This window comes from Lygodium microphyllum, chromosome 17 (assembly GCF_053477565.2).
Source record: "Lygodium microphyllum isolate KBCC chromosome 17, Lygodium_microphyllum_v1.1.10, whole genome shotgun sequence".
NCBI lineage: Eukaryota > Viridiplantae > Streptophyta > Polypodiopsida > Schizaeales > Lygodiaceae > Lygodium > Lygodium microphyllum.
Genome location: NC_141151.1, coordinates 56,688,629 through 56,715,171, shown reverse-complemented (window position 1 = coordinate 56,715,171; position 26,543 = coordinate 56,688,629). Strand labels below are relative to the sequence as shown.

At 42.8% G+C, this 26,543-nt stretch overlaps 1 protein-coding gene across 12 annotated transcripts in view; it reads left to right on the top strand.

Moving 5' to 3' along the window:
* LOC148021915 (uncharacterized) overlaps positions 1–26,543 on the top strand; it is a 198,220-nt gene that overhangs the window by 104,813 nt on the left and 66,864 nt on the right. For 11 of the 12 annotated variants that reach the window (XM_087697437.1, XM_087697436.1, XM_087697435.1 and 8 more), the window contains one exon: positions 9,046–9,224. The exons of the other annotated variant lie outside the window; for it this stretch is intronic. In XM_087697437.1, coding sequence (XP_087553563.1) covers positions 9,046–9,224 — 179 coding nt within the window. The remainder of the gene's footprint in view (positions 1–9,045; positions 9,225–26,543) is intronic. 12 annotated transcript variants of the gene reach the window in all.

Genomic DNA, 26,543 nt, shown 5'->3' with positions numbered 1-26,543 from the left:
CTATGGAGGACTTTCCAGGAGATATTCTCCTCAGGACAGATGCCAGGGAGGTTATCGGCAGGCCTTATCAGTCTCCTCCCTAGAGGGGGAGACCGGTTGGAGCTATCCCATTGGAGACCGATCACCTTATTGTCAATTGGCCTATAAGGCTCTGGCAAAGATGATTGGTAGACGATTACGTCATGTGCTTCCAGACATCATTCATGACACGTAGACAGGCTTTGTACAGGATAGGAGCATCCTAGATAATGTATTTACATTCTTTGATGCGACAGAGTGGGCTCAACACAGTGGGCAAAGACTGGCAGTACTACTATTCGACTTCGAGAAATCCTACGACAGGGTGGACTGGGACTTCCTAGAGGGTACCATGGTGAAGTTAGGATTTCCCCACGCTTGGATTCGCGGGGTCTCCGGCCTGTATAGATCAGCCACCAGTAGGGTTCTCATAGGAGGAAGGCGAGGGGAGGAGGTCCGAATGGAGAGATCGGTCTGACAAGGTTGCCCCCTGGCCCCATACCTGATCCTATTTGTTGTAGACGCGATGTTCTACTTCCTCAAGTCATGTGTGAGTGGACTATGCGGCCTTCGACTTCCAATGAGAGAGGAGACTGAGTTGCTAGACTGAGAGTATGCAGATGACACAGGACTCTACATAGAGGACGATGAGGTGATGCTGGAAAGAATGAGGTTGGCTCTTGAGGTGTTTTGTGTTGTAGCGGGTGGGAAATCAACTGGCGAAAGTCGGTTGGCTTCCTGACAGACCTGGAATCCAGCACGTAGTGGGGAGTCCACTTGGGATTTAGATGGGTGAGCAGAGGGCAGACCGTCCGATACCTAGGGTTCTAGGTGGGACTTGATATTACTCCTGCCCAACAGTTTCTTCCTGTTCTAGAGTCTATTAGGAGGAAACTGACCTACTGGATCACCGCTCGCCTCTCACTAGGCGGTCGAGCCCTGGTGGTTGACCAGGTCCTCCTAGCGACGGCTTGGTACATCGCCTCGTGTTGGTGTTTCTCCCCATCATGTGTAGGGCAGCTTCACCACCTGCTGCGGAATTTCTTTTGGTTAGGGTCTAATGGCTCTAGAGACTCCAAGGCCAAGGTGGCGTGGGCGACCATCATACGACATCGATCAGAGGGAGGGCTTGGGATCATAGACCGAGAATGTCAGAGTAGGGCCCTGTTGGGCAAGTTAGTTGTCCGCGGTCTTACACCAGGTGGGCAAACCTGGAAGGTCTTATTGCAGGAGGGCCTTCAGGATTGTAAACCGAGACTTGGCGGGGAATGGAGGCTCTCCCTGAGATGGATCTTCACTTCAGCCCAGATTACCCTGCCTAGATCACCTTTCCTGCGGAGCCTACTCCGCGTGTGGCAGGGCCTCCGTAAGGCCCTAATCCAGAGCCCCCGGGCTGCCAAGAGAAAATAGACCGTCAGTCGGTGATCTGGAACCTCCAGGTCAAAGACAGGGAAGGGGCACAGTTAGGTGAGCGCCCCCACATCTAGTGGGCTGGGTGGAAGGCCGGCCCGGCTCGCCCCATCAGGACATGGCGGGAGGTGTACAGGATGGCAGACGAGGAGGTGCTACAGCGAGTATCAGGGTGCACGAGAGGAGTGGAGTTGACGAGAAGAGAGATAGACGCAGCAATACCTCCAGAGTGGCTTGTGCCCCCGATACGAGAACCGATAGAGGCCGGGGAGGTATGGGCAGCTAGGTTCTCTCCAGCAGGCATCCCTCTTCAGGTGGCAGGTAGAGCAGGTGGCGCCCCCCAAGGGACCTTTTTTGCCGTTTAGGAGGGGGAACATCTAGCCCTTGAAAGATGACAACAGGATGAGGGGATTGCCACCCTTTCATGGAGGAGGATTCGGGTGGTGGGTCTTTAGGGGAAGACTTAGCGACTGGACCCCTATGTTTTCTGGATGGAGCTCAAGGAGTGGTGCCTTTGGATCTGGGAGGGTAGACCACTTGATGAGCTGGAGTGGGATCCAGGAGAGTGGCTATGGCCGGCCTCTGCGGTTGCCAAATAGCCACCCAGGTTCCTAGAATACACTGCCAGGATTGGCAGACATGTACAGATGCAGGAGGATATGGATTGGGTGCCGTTACGGAGCAGACACTAGCGAAGCACAGTATCAGAGAGCCCTTCCGACGGACCTTCTGGCGCCGCCTATGGGATAGTTGGAGGCCGAGGAGGGTGTTGTATTTTTTATGGCTGGTGGCACATGGAGGTTTTGCAGTGGGAAGTTGGCTTGCCGAGATGTAGAAGGAAGGAGGTTGCAAGCACTACACACAAGAGCCTTTGGAAATCCCAAAGCATTGCCATTGGTCTTGTGAGGAGGCGCAGTTTCTATGGAGAGGAGCATGCCGTATCCTTTGACGTATAGCCCCCAACCTCGGGTGTATTTCACGGGGAGCTTTCTGTTGGCAGGCTGTTAGCCAGGGCCGTCACCTTTTGTATGAGGTCGGAATGCAGGACAGGATTTTCATGATCGAGGCAGGATCATGTGCAGTGGTTGGTCTGGAGGCTTTACCCATCCGCTAGGTACTAGAGCCCACAGCAAACCGCTGAGAGATATGGGAGATCATAGGGAGTCTTACTAGATGTCATATTTGGAAGGTGCGATGCCAGGTGGCCTTCGGCGGAGAGAGACTTTCAACACTTGCGACCTTGGCAGAACTATGGACTTCCATCATTCACTCTCTTCGCAGCCGATGGGAGCAGGTGCAGGGTGAGTCGAGGGCGCGTCAGGAACTCCGTGGTCACTTCATGCGTACCTGTGGCGGCCAGGGCCTATTCTTTGTGCTGCAGGCAGGTAGTCCCGTTTGGCGATATACCTCTCCCCCATGGCTCCTTGCCCCCATGCCCCCTACACTGCCCTGAGAGGCTTGTATAGATGATGTAGTGGTGACTTTGCATCAGCTCCAGCTTATTCTGTTGAGCTTGAGCACTTTGTTGTAATCAGCTTTTTGAGTGATATAATTAGCCACATTTTCTTGGAAAAAAAAAAGCAAGGTATCAAATTTTCATGTCCTTATGAAACCTACCTACTTGTTCCAGTGCATCACCATTCACACCATTCACTTTTTCTTTTCACATACCCCATGTGACATCTTATATTACATTAGGGGATTTCTTCAAACATAGGCACAACCTTTAGGATCTCTTTGTTGTCACATTTGGTAGTGCAGATGCATCTATGGAGGAGGCTTAACCTCAATGTCATGCACTTTCATGTTTTTCATCATGAGGGATATTGAAACCAGCCTTCCTTCTTGGAATGGGTGGTGGCCTGATTTAAGAGTTAATTACAGCAATAAATAAATGCACATATAATGAAATACACACTTTACCGTAACATTCTTGGATAGTGGACACCTTGTTGGGCCCAAAATTGGTGCCCCTTGCGGTATTTCTTTAGCTTTCATTCAATTGGAAGGAGTATAACTTGAGATTCTTCAATCTCCTCCTGCTAACCAATTGCTTTTGCTGTCATAAATGACCAGCAAGCCTTTTGGGTCATTTGCCCCTTGATTCACCCAGGACTTCTTCTCCAATTTGACCCTTGGCTGGCCAAATGCTGCCCCAAATCAATTTGGGATGGGCTGGCTCCTGAAATCCGTTGATAATTTTGAATTATCAGTTGCTGATTTCAGTCCCTTGAGCCTTCAATCTCTAGCACGGATCCCAAGGTGGCTGCTAAACTCTAATTTCTGCTGTAAATTAGGGTTTACTGGAGAAATTACAGATCAGCCAACCAAAAATGGCTGAAATCTCCTCTGAATGGCTGAGAATTGCTGAGAATGGCTGGGCATAGACTGAAGGAGATGAGAGAATGCTGTGAAGAGAGAAAATTTTGAGATTTGTTGCGAAGAACTGATCAAAATCTGCTGCTGCCCTGCTGTACGAGCCCCAAACAGATGCACCAACAGCAATAGGTGTATCAGAGACTGTGATCTTCAGGAGAAAGTGCATCAGCAACAATTGTCAGCTTCCCAAGGTCAAGAATATGCAATCTCCATCACCAAAATGGTCTCCAATGGCTTGGAAATGGCCCCAAAAGCTGGCAGCAACAGTCCAACATCTCTTTCGCTCCAAAATGAAAAAACGAGATTTCCCTCTCCCTTCAGCCCTATTTAACCTTTCCCCCACTTGCATGGGAAATTTTTGCCAAGTGGCAGCTTTCTTAATCCATTTTAAGCAATTTCCAGCCATTTGATTAATTTTCAGAATTAATTAATTCTGAAAATTAATTCAGCCCTTAATCCACGCCCAGAAAATTGACCTTGCCCGTCCAAAAATTAATTGGGTAGGCCATTTGCAACCCAAAGTGGTCCCATGCATTAATTGACCCTTGGACAAGCATTAATCCATTAATTAATGCCTAGTCCCTAGTGTCACCATTGATACTTAATGGCCAATTAATGGTCCTAGGTGTAAATTGATACCAAAATTGATTTGGGATGGGCTGGCTCTTGAAATCCCTTGATAATCTTCAATTATCAACTGCTAATTTCAGTCCCTTGAGCCTTCAATCTCTGGCACAGATTCCAAGGTGACCGATGAACCCTAATTTCTGCTGTAAATTAGGGTTTACTGCAGAAATTACAGATCAGCCCACCAAAAATGGCTGAGATCTCCTCGGAATGGCTGAGAATTGCTGAGAATGACTGGGCATAGGTTGAAGGGGATGAGAGAATGCTGTGAAGAGAGAAAATTTTGAGATTTGTCGCGAAGAACTGATCAAAATCTGCTGCTGCCCTGCTGTACCAGCCCCAAACGGATGCACCAACAGCAATAGGAGCATCAGAGATTGTGATCTTCAGGAGAAAGTGCATCAGCAGCAATTGCCAGCTTCCCAAGGTCAAGAATATGCAATCTCCATCACCAAAATGGTCTCCAATAGCTGGGAAATAGTCCCAAAAGCTGGCAGCAACAGTCCAACACATCTTTCCAACAGCTCCAAAATGAAAAAACGAGATTTCCCTCTCCTGTCAGCCCTATTTAACCTTTCCCGTAGTTGCATGGGAAAGTTTTGCCAAGGGCAACTTTCTTAATTCATTTTCAACAATTTTCAGCCATTTAATTAATTTTCAGAATTAATTAATTCTTAAAATTAATTCATCCCTTAATCCACACCCAAAAAATTGACCTTGCCCATCCAAAAATTAATTGGCTAGGCCATTTGCAACCCAAAGTGGTCCCATGTATTAATTGACCCTTGGACAAGCATTAATCCATTAATTAATTCCTAGTCCCTAGTGTCACCATTGACACTTAATGGCCAATTAATGGTCCTAGGGGCAAACTGACACCAAAATTCACCTAGAATCTAACAAGTGTAACTTGTTACAACTTTTTCCTTTGACATCCATGTTTTTCACAGGATCCATCGTCCTTCAACTGTGAAAAAGTAGCTTGTGCCTCACATGTGCATATTTTAATTGCACATTTGATTAATCCTTTAATCAAATGTCAATTAAACATAAGCAAAGCATCAAATTTTCACGTCCTCGTGACAGATATCCTTCCAAGCATTCCCAAGTGTGGATCAGTTGGTACCATAGTTTGCCACATGGTTATACCTAGTGGATTAAGAAAAAAGGCAAGGGTGCGTGAAAAGCTTTGTAAAGCTGTTGGCAAAAAGCTTTGAAAAACACAGGAAGGGTGAAGGTGGTAGATTGTGAGAGGGGAGGGAATCGTCATGATGATCATGATTGTGGAGGGGGGACCGAGTTGACACTACAACCATGTATGACAGGGTTGAAAGAGAAAAGGCTGCATGATTACGAGCTTAAGAGTGCAGTCATCCTACTTATGTAAATTGGTTATATTTTAGTGCTCTTATTGATAGTTGGTCGAGGTTATCGGGTTCTAGTGCCTCATCTGTTGGCACCTTATGAAAACCCTCATCCAGATTCTTCCTACACACATTCTACCTATCCTTCTATCCTCCTCGCCTCTCTTTTTTGACACCTCATAGTTCTTTATCCTCATTTGCCAAGCATGCTTTTACTAATAAGACTTTGTTCGAAGGATCTAACTATGACTTGGTAAAATCTGATGAGACATATCTTAGACTCCTATAAATGGTGGGACATTGTACAAGGGCTAGAATCCCAAATGGACCCTTGCCTTGTTTCTCCTAAGGCTATCTAATCTTGGAAGACATATAATGCCTCAACCATCGTTGAGTTAATGCAAGGACTGCTTCTTGAATTCCGGTTGTAATTACAACTCCCCTACATTTGAGCGGTGGAAACACTTGATTGATTGCTATGTGGGTCAAGGTAGGATCCATCATATCAATCTCGACTATAAAGCTCCAAGAATTTAGGATCACAAAATTGGATGCCGTTAGAGTTAAGTTGGCTGGATATGGGCGATTGCTTGGCGAGTTCCCTACTACAAGGGCTCTTAAGTCCCTTGATGACTAGGTCACATTGTTCCTGAACAAGTGCCCAAAGAAATATTTTCACTTTGTTCAACAAGTCATTTTATAGCCCACCATGCTTACGTTCTATGAATTTGAGTGTCAACTATTGTGTTACACTCCGTTGTTTGACTAGTTACAAAGGGTTGACTATGATGCCTATGCTTTTTTCAATTGTGACTTTTGCTTGTGTCACAAAGCATTGCAATTGGGGACAATTCCAAGGTTTTCAAGGGAGAACATTTGTTACAGGGAGATGTATTTTTAATGCTAAGCTTTGGCATTATTAAGTTGTGCGCATGTGAAGTGCAAGTTAATTAAGTCACGATCATAGCCTAAGTACCCTAAGTGTTTAGTGGGTGACATTGGCAAAAGTTGATATATATCAAGTTATGTTGGATAGGTATTTGTGGGTGCTTAGTGTTAGTTTGGGTCCTAGGTCATTAAGTGGGCCTTTAAAATGTCTTGGGGGGAACATTAGAAATGTGCATTAATTAATAGCTTAATGCTAGTCTAAGGCTAATTAAGGTTGGGAACAATTTAATTTTCCAAAAAAGTTTGCACATTAAATGTGGATGGGCACCAACCAATTATTGGGGAGGGTCAAATGGGCACCAACCAAGTAATGGGTAGGGTCAAATGGATAATTAGTAAAATTTCAAAAAATTAAATGTGAAAATTAATTAATTATTTAATGTTGAATGGAAAACTTGCCCATACAAGCTAAGAGAAGGCTGTTTGGGGCTGGTTGAGTGTGGAGGCAGCCATTGTGGAGGTTGAGGGAATTGGAGAGCTGCTATGAGAGAGGTTGCCAGCAAATGAGAAGTAATCAGGAACTGCTTGAGCCACAATAGGAGACCCACCAGCAGTAGGAAACAGCTCCAGGAGATTCCACAACTGTTAGTGACAGCATTCATACGGCTTGGAGCTGTAGATGACCAGCCCAGGGGCTGAAAATTGCAAGTGACCTGATCAGCAGCCTTGGGACTGTTTTATCTCTCTTCTGGTGATGAAAATCAGGATTTTCTCTGTTGTCAGCCATTTCTCTCATTCCCTAACATTTTCTCAGCAATTCTCAGCACATTTCAACCATTGGTGAAGACTAGTAGTGGAGATCATTGCTGAAACCCTAATTTACGACAGCAATTAGGGTTTCGCAGCTACCTAGGGATATGTGCCCAGTAATTGAAGACCTAGAGTTAACGGTGACAGCTATGAATTGGGAATTTACAGCTGATCTAAAGGGTGAGCCTATTCCCATTTGATTTGGCCCTCATGCAAGAGCCCAAGGATCAATTGTGCCGAATCTTCAGTCAAATTAAGGGGTGAATTGATTATTGTTGTTTTTGGTCATTTATGATAGCCATTTGTATGGAAGAATGACGGAGATCAGTCCAACTCTCAGTCCACTTCATCTTAGAGTAATACAAGTTAAAGGAATACCGCAAGGGGCACTAGTTGTTGGCGCCAATCAGGTGTCGGCTGGGCAAGATTAGATAGTGAGTGTGTAATTTCAGATTTGTGAACTTGTTGCTTGCTGTGATTTGATTTGAGTTAGGTCAACTACCACCCTACCTGTGAAGAAAGGCTAGTTACATTTATGATAACTTTATCATATACATACTCTCCCTGGATACATACTTGCAACACGATTGCGATTTTCATGTTTTCCCACAAGTTACATGCGGGAGACAACTAGACATAGAGCATAGCACCCTAGCATACTAGGCATGTGATTAATGCCATCTAGAGGTTGAGGCAAAGGAGCACTACATCTTAAGAATCTAAAATGCCTAGCTTATTATGAAATCTATGAGAGGTTTCATTGCCCCTAAAGAGGTTTTGTTCTATTCTTCAGAATCCAAATCATAGAATGCCCTAACCAAGGATGCCTTCTTGTCTCTCCTATGAGATCCATTTAGACTTTGGGAGTCTTCGTTGAAGAGGCTAGTAGCATGGTCGTTGGAGAGCATCAACTAGAGCTTTGGAGATCAAGATGCTGGCCATAATTACTCGCTACAGGAGCTGGTGGACTGGGATCACTTTCTCTCTATGTTGATAAGAGACATTATAGAATCGGTCTTATTGATAACAAAGAAGCATGTCTTTCTTTTTGTTGGCCCCTAGATAGCCAGATATTAGTTTTCATTTTTATTTTGTATAGCATGTTGCTTGTGGAATGCTTTATAGACACGGTGTATATAATGTTTTGGGACATTAATATTACTTTTTGCTTTCCAACAACCCTCTTTTTCCGATGACAAAAGCCACAAAAACCCCTCGAATGACTTAAACTTCGGTGCAATGTCAAACCTGTTGACATTGGGGTGCTTTTCAGCTCTGTACTGCATTGTCACATGAGGGATAGACGACAGGAGGTTTATTTCTCTGTCTACATGACTTGGTTCAGTCTTTTAAGGCTCCCTTCTCAATATACATGCCATTGCATCTCATGGATTTCATGTCACAGTTTGGTTGCATAGGTCAGTTTGGCCTTTTGAAAATGCGAGACAGTTTTTATTTCACCATCCTGCCTTCTTGAGACACAAGTTCCTTTTGAGTCATTTTAATCAAAAGACAATTCTACAACTGCCTTTGTTATTTTTGCTCACAGCTTCTACTTCAGAGAGTGGAGAGGTTTCATGACTACACGTGTTGAAAAACGTGATAAACTGAAGAAGGCACTCCAATTTAGGGAATTATCAATCAAGAAACAAACATTTTATGAATGGAATGCACTATTCAAAATTGAATTGAAAAGAGAACGAATTTTTGAACAGCTCTTCAAGCTGGGTACATTGTTACGTGCCTCCCTTCCTTTTTTCCAATCTTGATTTTCTAAAATGTTTTGTATGGCAAAGTGAATTTCTTCAAAATATATGGCAGAGTAAAGGTTACTTGAATGAATATAGAAACTAAATAAAAGTACAAAATCCGGTAGAATGCCGCAGAAATTCATTGCTTTGTGCTTCTAATTTTGCTTTCAAAGGAAAGGTTTGAAATTAACAAGCACAATAATAATCTCATGTCATAGTTGTTCTGTCTTTTGAATGCTTGTTGATTAAGGTAGTTGAGTCTGATTCACATACATGTTGAGAGGACCCTGTTTAGGGTGCAATAGTCACATTATTTATGGTCATTAACTGAATTAAAAAAAAGCATCAACAATCCAGCTTAGGCATCATCATCTTTCCATCATCCCTATAGAACCATGATAACAAACTGAAGAAGGGAACCTCAGTAGTAGTATTCCATGTGCATAAAGAAGACAATCATAACATAAAACATTTTGAGCAGACGCATTATGCAACCAACATGCTTGCATGCTCTTGTTCATCAAACCTGGTCACAGAAAGCTGGGTGGAACAAACATCTTAATAAGGTTCTAAATCAGCTGACTTTGAAATTTGTCTTATGATAGCTTTCTCACACACGTCACTCTCACTTAAGAAGAAAGAGTAGTCTATCCACAAATATGTACACACAAGATTCATTTCCATTGTTACTGTCACGATACTTGGACAAGAGAAGGGTAAGCTGTAGGGGAGTTTAGGTTTAACACAAAGTTGTGCTTTGTAGGTATGTCTTCCCTTGATGTGACCAAAGTAAGTGTGAGGTCAAAGGAGGCGGCTGTTGAACTAAAAAATGCATTTCATATTAGCTCTTAATTAGGCCCCCAAACTCCACTATTATGAATATTTGCTAGAGAGTGTGTGTCCCATAAGCCAAATCCTAATTTGGTAGGATCCACCCGTATACATAGACTTACCACCACTCAGCCTCAACCTTATTTCTAGATTGTTGGTGAATAGGGAACACACCCTTCATGTTGGATATCTCAGTTTGAGCTTGCTATCCATCAGCCAAGCACCTGCTACTAGCCCTCCTCTAGCTAGTGATAGTTTGCAGTCCCTTCATCCTTGCGTTTGCTGATCAGTGTCACTTTCCAACTGCTAGCCACTGATTTCCTTTCTTCACCCATTGCCAGCCATCCTTCCTAGGCTATGTTTGCTACCATCAGATCTATTTCAACCTGCATTTGCAAGTTCTAGTCAGCTGCCGTCATCATTAGGGTAGTACAATGCTACGTTTTCAGTTTCCAGCCTGTTGCCTTGAGTTTTGTGTTTTGTGTTTAGGGTTTGCATTTATTGTGTTACTATTTAAGTTATGGTGTTTCGATCATGTTTGGACATTTTGTGCTTTTTGAGTGCAAACCCTAGTATGCCTTCACATGATATTAGAGCCAGTGCTCTTTTAAAGAGTATCCAGTGGTATTGTGGAGGCTTGGTTTTGTGTGAGATACACGGATGACACATAACCACTTTACATGTCTTAGACTCCTCCTTTTTGGGATTTTACTATGTTTTATTAGGCTTCTCCATCACTGGATACAACGAGGAGGCATTATGGACTCGATAAGGAAGACGATGCTTCACCTTCATCTTCACGTTCACTTTCTTTTCCTTTTCTTAACTTCCACAGATGAGGAGTTTGAAGAATTCATGCGTAACAAGTATGGTCCAACTTATCTCCCTCCTACTAGGTTCTCTTCTACATCCAGACTGTTTAGTGAGTCTGGCCATCTCTTCGATCAAGGAGAACATACGGCCTTTGGCACAACTAACAAACCATCTTTTTCATCTCAGCTAGGCCTAGTGTTAAGTTTATATAATCCTTTCGAGTCTTATGAATAAAAACCCTCTCTTGTTTCTTCTTATGGTATGTAGGATCTGAATAATTTTCAGTATGTTAATGTTATCACAAATCATGTGGTGTGGGGAGGCCTTGCTTGAGCTACTGTAGCAAACACACACACTACATCCAAGAGGAAGCTCACTCAAGAATACAAGAAGAGAGATGGAGGCCAAATCATTTTATTGTTGGTTTTTCTTTCTTCTTACTTACACAAAATGGAATGTATACAAAGTATAGATAAAATACGACATAAGGAAAATCCGTCTACTACATCAAATGGTGCATAACTAACTAAACTAATCTATTGGTGTTGTAATTATTCCAGCTATAGGTAGGTGTAACTAACCAAAAAGTGACAAGTCAGTGGTTATGTGAGGATCATAACGACCACCAACGTACTAAGTGTAAACATGCAGATCCATCTAACTGGATGGTCTATCATCAATATCTGCACATGTTGAGCTTGCCATCTCAACACTCCCCCTTAAGCTCAATTGCATCTCTGCAGCTCTAGGTAAGCTTCAAAATCTTTGAAGTTTCTTTGTATCCAATGCCTTTATGAAAATGTTAACTATTTGATCTTGTGTGCTTACATATACTAAATTAATCTCTCTTGCCAGTATCTTCTCTCTCACAAAATGGTAATGCATCTCAATGTGTTTTATCCTAGCATGGTACACTAGGTTCATAGCCAATTGTATACTGCTCATGTTGTCACGGTGAATGACAACTAGACTATCTCCTTGCACATCCAAATCACCCAATAACTTTTGTAGCCATAGCAACATCTCTACACTCAGCCTCTGTACTTGATAAAGCAACCGTTGGTTGCTTTTTTCTACTCTAAGTAACTGTTGTACTACCAAGGGAAAACATGAATCCGCTAGTAGATCTTCTATTGGACTTGCTACTAGCCCAATTTGCATTTGTGTTTCCAAACACTTGTACATCCTTACTTGCCTTATAAAAATGTCCATAATACAAGGTGGACTTCACATACCTCAATATACATCCGACTGTATCCAAATGAGACTTTCTAGGTACCTGCATAAACTGACTCACAAGTCCAATGGCATAGCTTAAGTTTGGCCTTGTGATGGTCATATAGATTAAACTCCCTGCTATCTTTCTGTACACAGTATGGTCTTCTATCTCATCCCCAACATCAGCACTCAACTTTATATTTTGCTCCAATGGCATTGAAGGACGCTTATAGGCCATCATATCATACTTGGATAGCATGTCGAAGTCATATTGTCTTTGGGATAGCTATATACCATTAGCACATTTGATCACCTCCATACCAAGAAAGTATTTGAGGTCACCCAGATTTTTCATCTCAATTTTCATTTTAAAAGGCCCTTGATATTAGGAATCCTAGTGTCACTATTATCTGTAATAATTAAGTTATCCACATAGATGACTATAACAACCAAAGTTGCATCACTCTTCCTCATATAAAGTGAGTAATGTGCATCTGAAATATAAAAGCCAATGTTGACAAGATACTCTTTGATCTTGTCAGACCATGCTGTAGGTGCTTGTTTCAGTCCATAGAGTAACTTCTTTAACCTGCACACATATATGGAATGCTCTAAATCCTTCTAACTTGCCGGTTGCTTCATATACACCTCTTCTTGCAAATCACCATGCAAAAATGTATTCTTCACATCCATTTGCTATAAACTCGATCCTTTGACTACTGCCAAAGCAATCATATATATGACAGTTTTCATCCTAACAATTGGACCAAATGTCTCTTCATAAACTATGCCATATGTCTGTGCATAGTCTTTTGGAACTAGCCTAGCCTTATATCTACCAATAGAACCATTTGCATTATGCTTTATTTTATAGACCCAGTTAGGACCAATTGCTTTCTTTCCCTTGGGCAATGGTATTAGATTCCAAGTTACTTGGCCTCTAATGTAGCCATCTTCTTATCCATTGTTGCATCCCAATGAACATGATCAGTAGTCTCCTTAAAAGAAGTGGGCTCAACATCCTCAACTACCTTTAGCATATAAGTATAATAGTGAGCTGCATAACCCTCAAAACCAAATCTTCTGACCGGGTATCTCATCTTGCTAGACTTGAGTACCACTTGATCACTCATTGGAGTCTTTATATTATCGTGTGCTCTTTGTACACCTGGTGTCTTGACTAAAGGAATATCAAGCTTATTATCCAAGCTCTTTGAGCTACTAGAGTCTTCATCAAGAATTGCATGACTAGTAGATGTACTATTTTTATCTGACACTTTTTTCTTCCCTTTGTCATTACTTATAACACTAATAGATGCATCTGAAGATGTGGAGTTGCTTCTTACTCTCCTAGACCAAGGATTGATTGTACATCTACTACAAGATGATGTATTTGGTCTACTAAGAGTTCATGATTTTTGATTTTTTGTCAGCACATAACTATCATGATTATCAACATTATCCAATGTATCTCCACTAGATGCATACCAACTACTCATCCCATTCAAAAATAATATCCGTGCTTACCCAAAACTCACGACTAATAGGATTATAACAACGATATTCTTTCTGCTTAGTATAGTATCTAATGAAAATGCATTTTCACTCTTTGGATCCAATTTCTTTCTTACCTCACTCTTTAGTATTCACCTCTTTCTCTAGAGCTGTCCTTGCCTCTAGAATTACCATGGCCTCTCGAAATCTATACGTCACCAAATTGTTGATTTAATTTGTTTTGTTGGTTCCCTTTCAAAAAAACCCCACTCTACTCAACTCCCCCATGACATAGTATACCCCCCTTTCTCTCACGCGCCAAAAATACCCTGCTCTACCGAACTCGCCTACGACGTGATGTGCCTCTCCACCCCCCATGAAAAACTTCAATTCCTCCCCCCAATCCCCAAAAAAACCTCCCTTCATGCACTGGCCAACTCCCCTAGGATACAACACATCCTAACACAATCCATACTACGACTTGTTGAAAAGGATCTTTCACATTCCCTTCCTAAACTTGAGTAAAATGCAGGGTTCCGTTCACTATTTCTTATAGATGATTCACCTTGCATATTGATCTCTTTAGTGATCATGAGAGAGACAAACTCGTTAAAATTTGAAAACGGCTTCCATAATACACAGGAGTAATAAAAGATTTTCAGGTATTCTCATTATTAAGGCCACTCAAAGTAGATGAAACCAAATCATCATCATTAGGCATTGCATCAATAGTAGCTAAGGCACTGCAATGCTTCTGACCTTCAAAACATACTCATTTACAAACATCTTTCCTTTCTTCAAGGTATTCAACTCTTGCTTGAGTTGAATCTTCTATGTCATTGTATTTATAGAAAACATATTCTCGAAGATTATCCAATCTACATGTGAAGTCTTTCCATTTCTGATATGTCCTAGTATAATGTTATTAATGACTACAAACAATTGATACATTATCTTTTTGTCTTTTATATTCCATTCTTTCCATGCCTCTAATTCTTTTGTAGTGGAAGGATTCGTCACACAGGACTTTCATGATCAATAATTGTTTTTATCTAGCTTCTCAATGATAGGATTTCCACTGTTCATAGCTATTATGATAAAACCGAGTACTAGACAGCAAGTAAGTCTTCTAAAGTCTTTCACAGGATGTGTATAGTAACACACCAGGAAGCCTTTTTTACTCATGGTTGAGTAAAACATATAATCTATAACCTATTTTTAGAAAAACTTTGTGTTTTCTTTTTGATGAACACCTCAAAACTTGTAGACTTGAAATCTATAATCTGTACACCTGAGAATGACTAACATAACTGAATTTATAGTATATCCTTAAATCATTGTCCACAACCTTGCGGAGCTAGAACAGGGCTTGAAATCACCTCAAATGGCTAAACATATGCGCGTAAGCCTTGAAGGGCTTATTTATAGAATATATATCGTTCTGCTAGCACACTAAATCTCATAGCAATCTGAGATTTTTACTTTGCCTTACTTTGAGTGCCTTCATAGGTTCTATATAAGGAAAAGAGAAAAAGATTGTGAGAGTTTTTTGCTGATTGCTTGCTTGCTTGAATCCTTGCTTCTTCTCCTTCACCATTCCCACTTTTGGATTTACTATGTAGACTTTATGAATGTATGGTAGGTACTTTGGGATTGATTTCCAAGTGTACTCTACTCCCCCACCCTATCCACCTTTCCCATTCTATAGCACTACCACTCGCGTCACGAGAATGAGAATTGGACTTATAAACTTAATGATTTAATTAAACTTCATGATGGTTTTTAGTTAAAATGAACTTTAATTATGGTACCCCTAGCTCTTGACATGGTGACCATTGCACTGCTAGTGAAGGATTTGACATTGGGGCATGTGTGGGGGCTATGTGGTACATGGCTAAGGCTAAAGTAAGAAGGTGCAACGTGAAGCTTTCATTAAATTGAAAGTTTGCACCATTGAATTGAGTTACATTAAAAGTTTCGCCTACTAAGTAGCTCATTAGGGCACTTAAGTTACTAAGTCATTAATTAGTCCTTAATAAAAAACGTGACATGATTAAGGAGCAGCTAGTTACTCATTTGGAAAGCTTATCTTGGCTATTTAGGGTTTCTTTTATCTCATTTTAAATCACATGTAATTTCACTAGTCCAAGGAGCTCAGGAAGCAAATGGAATGTTTATGGCATAGTTAGCAAGTGCCATTATGAACTTGCAATAGTTAATTTAGCAATCTCAATTTGTTAAATTTATGTAGTTAGTTCGTGATGTTAAAGGGAAAAGAGTTGCTTCGCATTCTAAATAGCCAAGTGAGACTCATGGGCAAATTTTTCAGCAAAAGGTGTTGCGTATACTAGCACTTGTAATGTCAAATGTGCGGAGAACCCTAGTTCACAGCAGCATGATCATCCATTAGGGAATAATGTGCAACAATATTCCTCATGGACAACAAACAATTCCTCCACCATCTACATATCCAGGTTATTTTGGGGGTGGATCAGTGTTTCAAGCTATGGATGCCACTGCACCCGCCAATGTTGGCATGCAAAATGCAGCTGGTTTTCAGCCACCTATGTTAAGTGTTTATGGGAGTTATCATGGGGCAATGTAGCTCTAAATGCACATTGGCATGTATATGTCAAATGCAAATGCCGGAATGGCATGATTGGGACCACCATTTTTGCAGCCTCTCATGTGTGATAACTTGACTCCGTTGGGTAAAGTTAGAGGCTACAAAGAAGGTGGGGCAATAGTCAAATTTGAAACCTTTAATGGTCTACAGGATAGACTAAAGAATTTGACCTTCATTCAACTATTTGATGCAATCTACTCTAGGGGCAATTTTTCTAAGCCTTCAAACATGCGCAATGCAGCCACTTCTTTAAAAGAAAATGCACTTCAATGGTGGACAGCCCTTTTGATGCAAGGCAAGGCACCAGCAACTTGGATGCAATTCAAACAGATTTTCTCTTCTCAATGGCTTACAAACACTTTTGAAGTGGATGTGACAACATCACAAATTGGATGCAATTCATTGTGTTGATTTGGACGAGTACACTAACAATTTTTGAGCAGCTTTTTTGTCAGTTAGCTCTTTTTGTGAGGTCACGATGGTTGAGCAAATAGACACCTACTGTTGTGGTTTACCTAAAGAAATCCATGACTATTGCACCAAGACAAAAGTGACTAGCATGGCATAATTGACTGAAAATGCAAATACAACTCATGCATTGATGAAAGGACATGTCACTGGATTTAAGGGCAGCAAAGTTGGTTCAAAGGACGATGCAGAAAATAAGGGCAGCTAGACTAATTTTTTGGGCAGTAAGTTTAAATCCTCAAAGAAGGTTTAAGATACTCAAAATCAGTCAAAGTCAATCTTTCAAAATGGCAGACAAGCCAAAAGGTCATTTTCTAGTGCTAAGAAAGTTGCTGAAAGAAAGCCATTATATGGTGCAAAAAAATGTCATGTTTGTGAAGAAGAGGGGCATATAGCACATGAATGCTTGGAATGTAAGTCCAAAAACCATCCAGATGACAATAAGGATCAAAAAAGCTAGAAGTGTAAAACTTTTGGTGGATTGGTATTTGATTTTGTTGATGAGCAATCAAACAGAGATGCTTCAGAGCTATGCTATGCATGGGGCAAAGTGAGGGATCAGCATGCTTTAATTTTCTTGGATGTAGGAGCTCGTGCCAACTTTATTTCCCCAAAATTGGTAGCTAAGTTGGGCATTAGAGATGATGAGATGGGTCCCATGGGTGAGGCTAGTTTGTTGGACATGCAAAGCTAGCCGCCCCTATCATTGGAAAATTTTGAATTCATTTATAGTCATATGTGGATAGCCATTGGAGGGCTGCAATGTCTTATTGGATATTTCATGGTGTCATAGAGTGCATGCAATGATTGGTGTATACAATAGAAAAATCACTCTTACTCATAAAGGAAGGCAACATGTTCTTGATGTAAAGTTGAAGGGAGAGTCTATTTCTCTTGTGTTTGCTTCAACAATTTCTTCAATAACGTAAAATCATCTTTTTGTATATTTAGTTTTTGCAAAAGATGTTAGTAAAGATGATGCTAAGTCTAGTGTTTCAATGTTGAATAATGAGCAGACAAAATTCTTAAAAAAATTCCAAGATTGTTTTTCTGACTCCATGGAGAATTACCTAGTCAAGTACTACTTGAAAGTCTGGAGGATCAATCTATTGATCTTGTGCTTGGTACTACGCCTTCGAATAGGCCACCCTAGAGAGTTAGTGCTGCCCAGCAACACAAATTAACTTGTACTACTTAAGATGTGTAGAAGACCGCTTTTAGGACCTCTTTAGGATTATAGGAGTCCTTGGTCATGGCATTTGGGCTTACAAATGCAGGTGCGATGTTTAATCGCATGATGGATCGAAATTTTCTACCCTACATGTCTTTCATTTGGTACATTCTTTGATGACATGATAGTCTTTTCAAAGAATGAGGCAAAATATCTGATGCATTTGACTATTTTGTTTAAGAAACTTAGAAAACACAAGCTGGTTATTACTGCAAAAAAGAGTGAACTCTTCATGACAAAGATTCACTTCTTAGAGCATATTGTCTCAAAAGATGGTTTTAGAATTGATCTTGCAAAAGTGGAAGCAATACGTAGTTTAGTGTGATGCATGTGGGAACAACATTGGTGTAGTTCTAATGTAAGAAGGCTATGTTGTGGCATATGAAAATAGAAATTTACAAGGTGCTTGAAGCCAGTCTTCCTTCCGTGGATGGGTGGTAAACCCTGATTACAACTTAATTACAGCAGCAAACAATTAATGCGAATCTGAAAATACAAATTTACCCTACTGATCTTGGACAATGCACACCCGATTGGCCCCAAAATTGGCGCCCCACTCGGTATTTCTTTAGCTTTATTGAAGAAAAAGTTGATTTACAATGGGATTCTCCCGATCCCCTTCGCAATCCAAACTCCCCTTGCTGTTCAAAGTGACCAACAAGCCTTCAATTTGATTTGCCCCTTGATTCGGGCACTTAATTGGCATTCACCCGCTTTGATGGAGATGGAAATGCCCCAAATTCAATAGTTGGCTAGTCCTCCACGTGAATTTAGCTGAAATTCACCTTCAGCCCTGTTGAATCCAAGTCTTGTTGGAGCTTCCAATTTTCGGCACGCTTCCCGAGGTTGCTTCTAAACCGTAATTTCTGATGCAAATTAGGGTTTACAGCAGAGAAATTTGAAATTTTTCAATCTGTGGTGATCTCAATGCTGGAATCTTTGGAGCAAGGCTGTAGAAAGATTAGGAGATGAGAGAGAATGATGAGGAGAGAGAAAATTCAGACTTTCTTTGCGAAGAACTGAAGAAAATCTATCATTTACTGCTATTGCTCTGTCTCAATAGCTTCTTGATGCAAAGAATTGAAGAAGATCAGTCATTTACTGCTGCTGCCCTGTGTCAACAGCCTGTAGATGCTGTCACCTACTATTGATTGGTCTTCTCCTGCCCCTAGTTGCCTTAGAAGGTCTTCCAACGGCTGCAAACCAGACCAGCAGTATCTCTTCTCTCTCTCTTGTAGGTTGAATACACTAAAAATGCCTCTCTCTAGCATCTAAAGACGTTTTTCAATCTTGCATGGGCATTTTTGACAAGTGGCAGCCGTCCCAAATGGATTTTCCAACATTATTCATAATTAAATATTAATTTTCAATCTTTAAATACTAAAAATTAATGTAATAACTATTTTGATGCCCTGAAAAATAATATGACTGCCAATAATTAAATTGGCTAGGCAACTTCCATTCCCGAGTGTCTCTATGCCATCTTTGACCATCAGATTGGCATCAGGTACCATTAAACGCCACTTCTCTAGTGTCAGTAACGAACACTTATGGCCAAATGAATGACCTAAGCCAACAACTGACACGAGATACCACCAAGTACCTGTGCGACATAACTTATAGTAACTTTTGCCTTTGACAACCGTGATTTCCTCGAGTCCCGGGCTCGTAAATTTACTCTAATCCCAATTACAGCTCACATGTTCAACATTTACTTAACCATGTGATTAAAAATTAGTCCACATGTTAAGTGAGGTTTCAAAAATACATGTCCTCATGACAATGCTGAGGAGAATTTGTAGGTTTATGAAAAAGATTTGCCTGCCGTAATTCATGCTTTTCCACTTAAAAACGCAATTTGCTAGGGGCTGATTTTGTTGTGCAATAAGATCATCAAACTTTGTAATATTTTTGCACTCCAACTAAGTTGTCTAAGAAGCATATGCGATGGGCTAACTTTTTATCCATGTTTGACTTTCAGATAGTATATGGGGAGGGTAAAAAGAATGTTGTGGCTGATGCATTGTCTAGGAAACCAAAGGTTTTAATAATGTCTATAGCATATCATCATGACTTAGATGAGAAGAGCGAACACTCCCTGCCGACGCGTTGTTGCCTGCCATTGCGCCTTTCCCATCCCTCCTGCTGCCATCACGCCTTCATCCCCCCTAGCCGCCATCGCGTCCCTCCTCTTCCTGACCACCGCTGCACCTCCTCCTCCTGTCTGGCCACCATCATACTTTCCCCTTCTCCCGGCAGCCGTCACGTACACACCCCCCCCCCCCCCCCCCCCCCCCCCCCTTCCCCCCCCCCCTTGGCCGCCACTGTGTCTCCCTTCTCTCGCTTGTCCACCATTGTGCCTTCCCCGTTCCCTCTGTCACACTATGTATCACCACCTTCCTAACGCGCTACCCTCTCTGATTATTATCTTTTTCTCGTCACGCTCCTTGCCCCCCCCCCCCCCCCCCCCCCCTGTTGCTCCCTCCATTTATAGCAATACTCCCCCCTTTGGCAACACAACAATGTGATTGATAGGTTCTCAGCAGAGGGACGTGCAATGGAAACCTCTGGTCAGACACCGGTGCACTTTGCGAGTCCCTCACAGTCAAACACCTTGCGCGTCGTCCACTCTGAGGAATAACTCTTAGCTGTCCGTGCCACAGAGCTGGAGCTAAAAAAAACAATGATCTTTGGTTAGGTTGTAGGACGCTCCCTATCTAGGGCTTGGCTTTGGGATTGAATTCACTCCACACTGCGCATCGGCATAGCGCAGATCATGGAGGCGGCACTCATGGGTCAAGGGATTTTCATGGTACAACTCACCTCGACAGATGCAGCCCGTGAGCTACTGGCTAGCTCACCCTATGCTTCCACGAAGGGGGTCATCTATATGGTTCCCTGGTGCAGTGGCTTCATAGTGGAGGCATTCCCGCCCACAACAGATTCCTTAGACATCCGGTCACCCTACTTTTCCCCAGAGTGGCAATAGAGTATCACGAGTTAGCGGAGGACTTTGGACGACTTTTCAGCACTGTCCTTCCTGCCTCCTTCGCGGATGCAGTGACGGCCGCAGGAGTCTCAAAGGTACGGGTGGTAGTAAAAGAGACAGAGAATATACCACTGTTTTTGGAGATTGAGGCAGGAGGACACTCCTTCAGGCAACAGGTTATTGTGATTGGGCAGCTAGGGCAGTGCTTGCGTTGCTATGACTTTGAGTATCATGCAGTAGACTGCATGTGCTTCGGAGCCAAGGCGGCTTCGCCAACAAGCCCACAAGTGGACGATTTTCTTTTTGAATACACATGAAGATAGCCACGTGGAATGTGCGAGGCATTTGTTCACGCCATAAGCAACATGCCATGTGGACTGTATTGCATGAGAATTAGTGGGATGTCTTGTGTGCTGTTGAGTACAAGAGTCACAGTGAAGCAGTAAAAGTTGTGGACTGCCATGGGTTTCGCTTGTTTTATGCAGGGACACATGCCATGCATTATTCTGGTGTGCTTATGATTGTACACGAGAAATATCAGCCTGTTCTTATTAAAAATGATGTACATGGCCGCTTTGTGGTAATTGAAGTTTTATTTGAAGGAGAGATCTTATGGTTGCTGGGCCTCTATGCTTCGAATGACCCTTCATCCCGACGGGATCTTTGGAAGACTTTGCAGAGCTCCATGTCACTTGGCAGAAGGGGTTTTTTGATGAGGGAATTCAATATATGTGTTGACTCTTCTCAGTTCACTTCAGGGCATTCGGTGATGGATGCTCCGGAAAGTCTGGTGTGGAATGCCTTTGCTCTTGAGGTACTTAAGCAAGATCTCTGGTCTTGGCTCCACCCTTCTTCTTCAGGGTTTACTTTTCATTCCGCACAATATGCAACTACATGGTGGCGGTTGGACCGAATGTACATCATGCAGGAGGATGATTTTCTTCCCGAGATGTTGGAAATGAAAGTCCTGCAGCGATATGCCTTGTCGGACCACTTCTCTCTCCAGCTTGAGATACTTGCACAACCCATTGCACCTTTTATGCAATTGTTGGATAGACTCCCTTTGTGTTTCAACTCGTCTTATTTGAAGAATTCAATCTTTCAGGGCTATATGCAACAATTGATTGATAAATTCTTATTGGACTTCGCCTCTAAGGGCACTATTTCTTTTGAACGATTGCTCTCTAATGTGCAGCGGCTCGCTTGGCAGTATGGGATCCATCATGCCTCTCTTTGTCGGCGGCGTCAAGAAGCAGCGGAGGACTTACCGGCTTTGGTTCGTTCTCTGCTGGTGGACACTCCAGATGATGTATTTCTGCTGTCACTGGCCATGTATTTGGCTAATCTTATTAAAGAGTTTCAGTTGAAATCTTATCAGTAGGCCAAATTGCAAAATTTGACTGAGAATTTGCAAGATAGTGCTTGTCAGTCTCATAAGTCCTTCCGCGCTCTGCGTGCATCTCCTACCCGAGAAAATATGACTCCACTCCAGGATTCTGAAGGTCGAATGGTCACTGATCCTCAGACTATTGTCAATATTTGCAGGAATTATTTTCTAGATCTTCTTGGTTCTTCGCATTCACCTTCTGACGAGGTTACGCATGCACGCTCAGTCTTCTATGATCTTGTCTGCCATCAGGTTTCACTTGATATGTAAACTACTTTGGAGACAGATATTTGTGAGGAGGAGGTTATGGATGTTTTGTTACGCCTGCCTAAGGATAAAAGTCCCTGTTGGGATGGTCTCACCAATGAATTTTTTGAGAGTTCTGCTACCCAACTGGTGAAGCCATTGACGACTATGTTTCAGCAGGTTTGGGAAACAGGGATCATGCCTTCCTCATGGAAAGAAGGTCTTATCAAATTGCTTCCAAAAGTTCCTTTGCCGTCAATGTTGCAACATTGGAGACCAATTTCTTTGATGGGTTCGATGTATAAAATCTTTTCCAAAGTGCTGGCAAATCGGCTCCACAAGCATCTTTTGACCATTGTGCATCCTCTTCAATATGGTTTCATTAAGGGCCGAAACATTCTGCATAATATCTTAAATGTGCAACTGGCTATTGACTATGCAAGACACACTAGTGAGGAACTGGTATTGATTCAATTGGATCTGGAAAAGGCTTTTGATTATTTAGACTGGTGTTTCATTGCAGAACTTATGTCTACTATGGGCTTTGGTACTCGGATGTCCCGCTTGATCTACACCATTATTACTCCGGCTTCTTCGCGAGTTATGCGAAATGGTGGTGTTACAGAGCCATTTGTCCTTGCACGCTCTGTGAGACGGGGTTGCCCTTTGAGTCCTCTCTTCTTTGCCCTTGCGACTCATCCGGTTCTTTCGATGTTATCTTCTATGGCAGCTTCTACTCAGTTGACTGGATTGTCTCTTCCTTTTGGACAGCACTTCATTAGTCAATCTTTGGCTGATGACAGCTTTATGATTTTGCGTGCGGACAAGGACAATATTTGCAAGGCATTAGATGTTTGGACGCTCTTTGGTTATGCTTCTGGTCTTCGTATCAATGCTTTCAAATCAGCCATTCTCAGTTGCACGGAGTCTGATTTACAGTCATTGGGATGGCAGGGACAGGTTGTTCCCTGTGGTTCCATTGTCAAGTATCTTGGGTACCCTTTGGGTGTTGACGTTCGGCCAAAGCAACTACTAGAGTGGATTTTACAGAAACTGGCAGCTAAGTTTCTGTATTGGAAGTCACAAGCTTGGCCCTTCCATGTTCGCCTCAAAGTGTCTCAGACAATCATGCTACCAATGCTCACATATTTCTTGCAATTGCTGCCTTGGACTACTACTACTTTGAATGCTCTGACTTGGCCCATTCGTTTCATGCTATGCAAGAAGGATTCATTGCATGTCGGCATTTCATGGATTTCTTGGTCGCATACATGTCTCCCAAACGCATGGGTGGTTGGGCTAGTTTGGATGTTGAAACCCATATCTTGGCACTCCGTTGGTCTCTTTTTCGTGCCATGTGCGTGGATCATCACCCGTGGGCCGTTATAGCCTGTTATTTTCTTGAGGACTGCGGGCTTCTGCATGGTAATACACAAATTCGGAGCTCCTGGCCTCATGTTCTTAGTGCTGCCTCTCGGTTTTCTAGTCCTTTCTCATCCCTGCTTGTGCATTTGGTCAGCTCTTGGAAATTGGTTCCCCAGAAGGCGCATTGGCATCTAGTGGAGGACCGCTTACATACTAACTCCTTTCAACTGGAATTGTTGGCAGCCTTGAGATTACTTTCGTGGGAAGGCAAACAGGAGCTCAGACCAAAAATTAACCACATGGGGGAGGCGTTTCCGAATTCCTTGTGGATACCGTGATTTATGGGAACAGCTTTTGTTAGTGCTCCTGAGCAGGCAACCCTTTCCTGCCCTTGCTTTGGATTGTCCTTGGCAGGACTGGGACCTTGCAGGTCAGTTGAATTCGGAAAAGGCCTCAGGTAACCAGGTGTACCATCTTCTGATTAAAGATCATCAATGGCTGGTTACTAAAGCTAATACTGTATGGGGATTGCGGAAATGTCAGTCATGGTGAAAGGCAACTGTGATGGAGGGCTGGTTGAACAAGACACCTTTCAAATGCAAGGTCTTTCTTTGAAGGTTGATGATTGGTGGTCTTCCTCTTGCCTGGGCCGTTTCCAAGCGTCGAATCTCTAACGGCAATTGTTTCTTTTGCACTACTACTGTGGAATCGGCCCGTCATTGATTTATTTCTTGCCCTCTCGTTAAGAATATCTTGTTACTCTTGTTAGCGGTTTGGCGAGTTGTGGTCGGTTTCTCGCTAAGCCCTTTTGATTGGGTTTTTGCACGGCCAAAATTGTTGGGTATTTGACTCACGCCTCACTTATGCCTACGCTCGTATGGGAGTGTCGGTGATCAGTAGGACACTGGGGCACTTTTTACTCTCGGTAAGAGAGGTTTTTTATAGTCTTATTTTTGTATGTGCTTATGTGCTTATGTTACACACTTACGGGCACTTACCGTGTGTCGGGTGTGAACACCCCCTACAACCCTAAGGTTTAAGGGTTGTACTTTGTACTTTCATTCTACACTCTTTCATTCTATTGGATTGGGTGTCCTGCTTCACTCTGTCTCTCTCACTATCACACTGTCTACTGCACTCTCAGCTGTACCTCGATCCTCTCACTCCCTCACATTTGGTATCAGAGCTTAGGCTCTTTTCAGCTGAGGCCCTGTTCAGCGTAGCTCCATTCAGCATTCAGGAATCTCTGCTCAGGTCCAGCCTCAACCTTCAGAAGGAGACACCCTGCTCCTCTGCTTTGCACAGCAGCGCCTCATCCACAGCAGCTCGACCTGCTCCTCCTCCAGCTCGTCTGCCCGCCAGCACCGCCTGTCAGTTCGCCAGCGCTCGCCAGCGTGCAGCTCCAGACGCCCTCAGCGCCAACTGTACCTGCGTGCGCCACCTGTCCCAGCGCGCCACCAGCAGAACCCGTCTGTGTGCACCGTTGACGTTGCAGCTCCACGTCGACAGCCCCGCCTCCTGACTGCACGTCCGACTGTCAGTTTGCGCCGCCTGACTGTCCGCCCTGTCCACGTCAGGTGCCCGCCCGACTGCCCTGCCTGCCTGCGACCTGACTGTCCGCCCTGTCCACGTCAGGCGCCTGCCTGACTGCCCTGCCTGCCTGCGACCTGACTGTCCGCCTAGTCCACGTCAGGTATTTTTTTAAAAAAATTATCCTTTTATTCCAGAATAAATTTTTGGAAGAGGGGGTTCCTACACAGCAGGCACAGCATACAGGATATATGTGTGGGACAAATTGGATGCAAATTTCCGGACACATTCATAAATTTTTTTGGGGCTTTTATGTATTTTGAGGACATTTGCATATGAACTGCAGTTACAGTCACAGAAAGACTGTTTTGAACACATTTGAGGCAGAATTTTTGGTGATTTTGATATTACAGTGTTGATGAGCACTGTTTGCACCTCGGGAAGCGTGCATTAAAGACAGTTTTTAACAGAGTACACCCTTGCACATTAATTGCAGAAGTGTGCTTGCTGCAGGTTCTGGAAATTTGCAGATTTCCAGTCCTTACTGCTTTGACATTGCTCATTTGTCTTTGGAAATTTGTCATCATGGCAAATCAGGGAGGTGATGTATTTACGTATGTATCCAAGGAAGACAGATTGGACGGAAACAATTATTCGCTATGGTCATTCATGATGAAGAATGTATTAGTGGCTAAGAATTTATGGGATTATGTCAGTGGAGAGGAAACTCGACCGGGAGTTGTAGCTCCCGTTACTCCTCCTCCTCAAGGGGCACGTGGACAACGGGGACCTCAGCCCGCTCCACCTCAGCCACTTCCTCCAAGAACTGCAGCTCAAAAAGCTTGGGATACAGGTGATGCACAGGCCTTATCGCTGATTGCTTTGGCAGTTTAGCGGTCCATCATCCCTCACATTCGTTCGGCATCTTCTTCACGAGATGCATGGCTGACTTCGGAGCATATGTTTGCAGGAAAGAATGAGACTCGGATCTCTTTCTTGAAGAAAGAGTTAGAGACTTTGAAGATGAATGAGAGTGATTCTATGCAGGATCACTTGAATAAGATTTAGGACTTGCGGGAGTAGCTCATGAATGCAGAT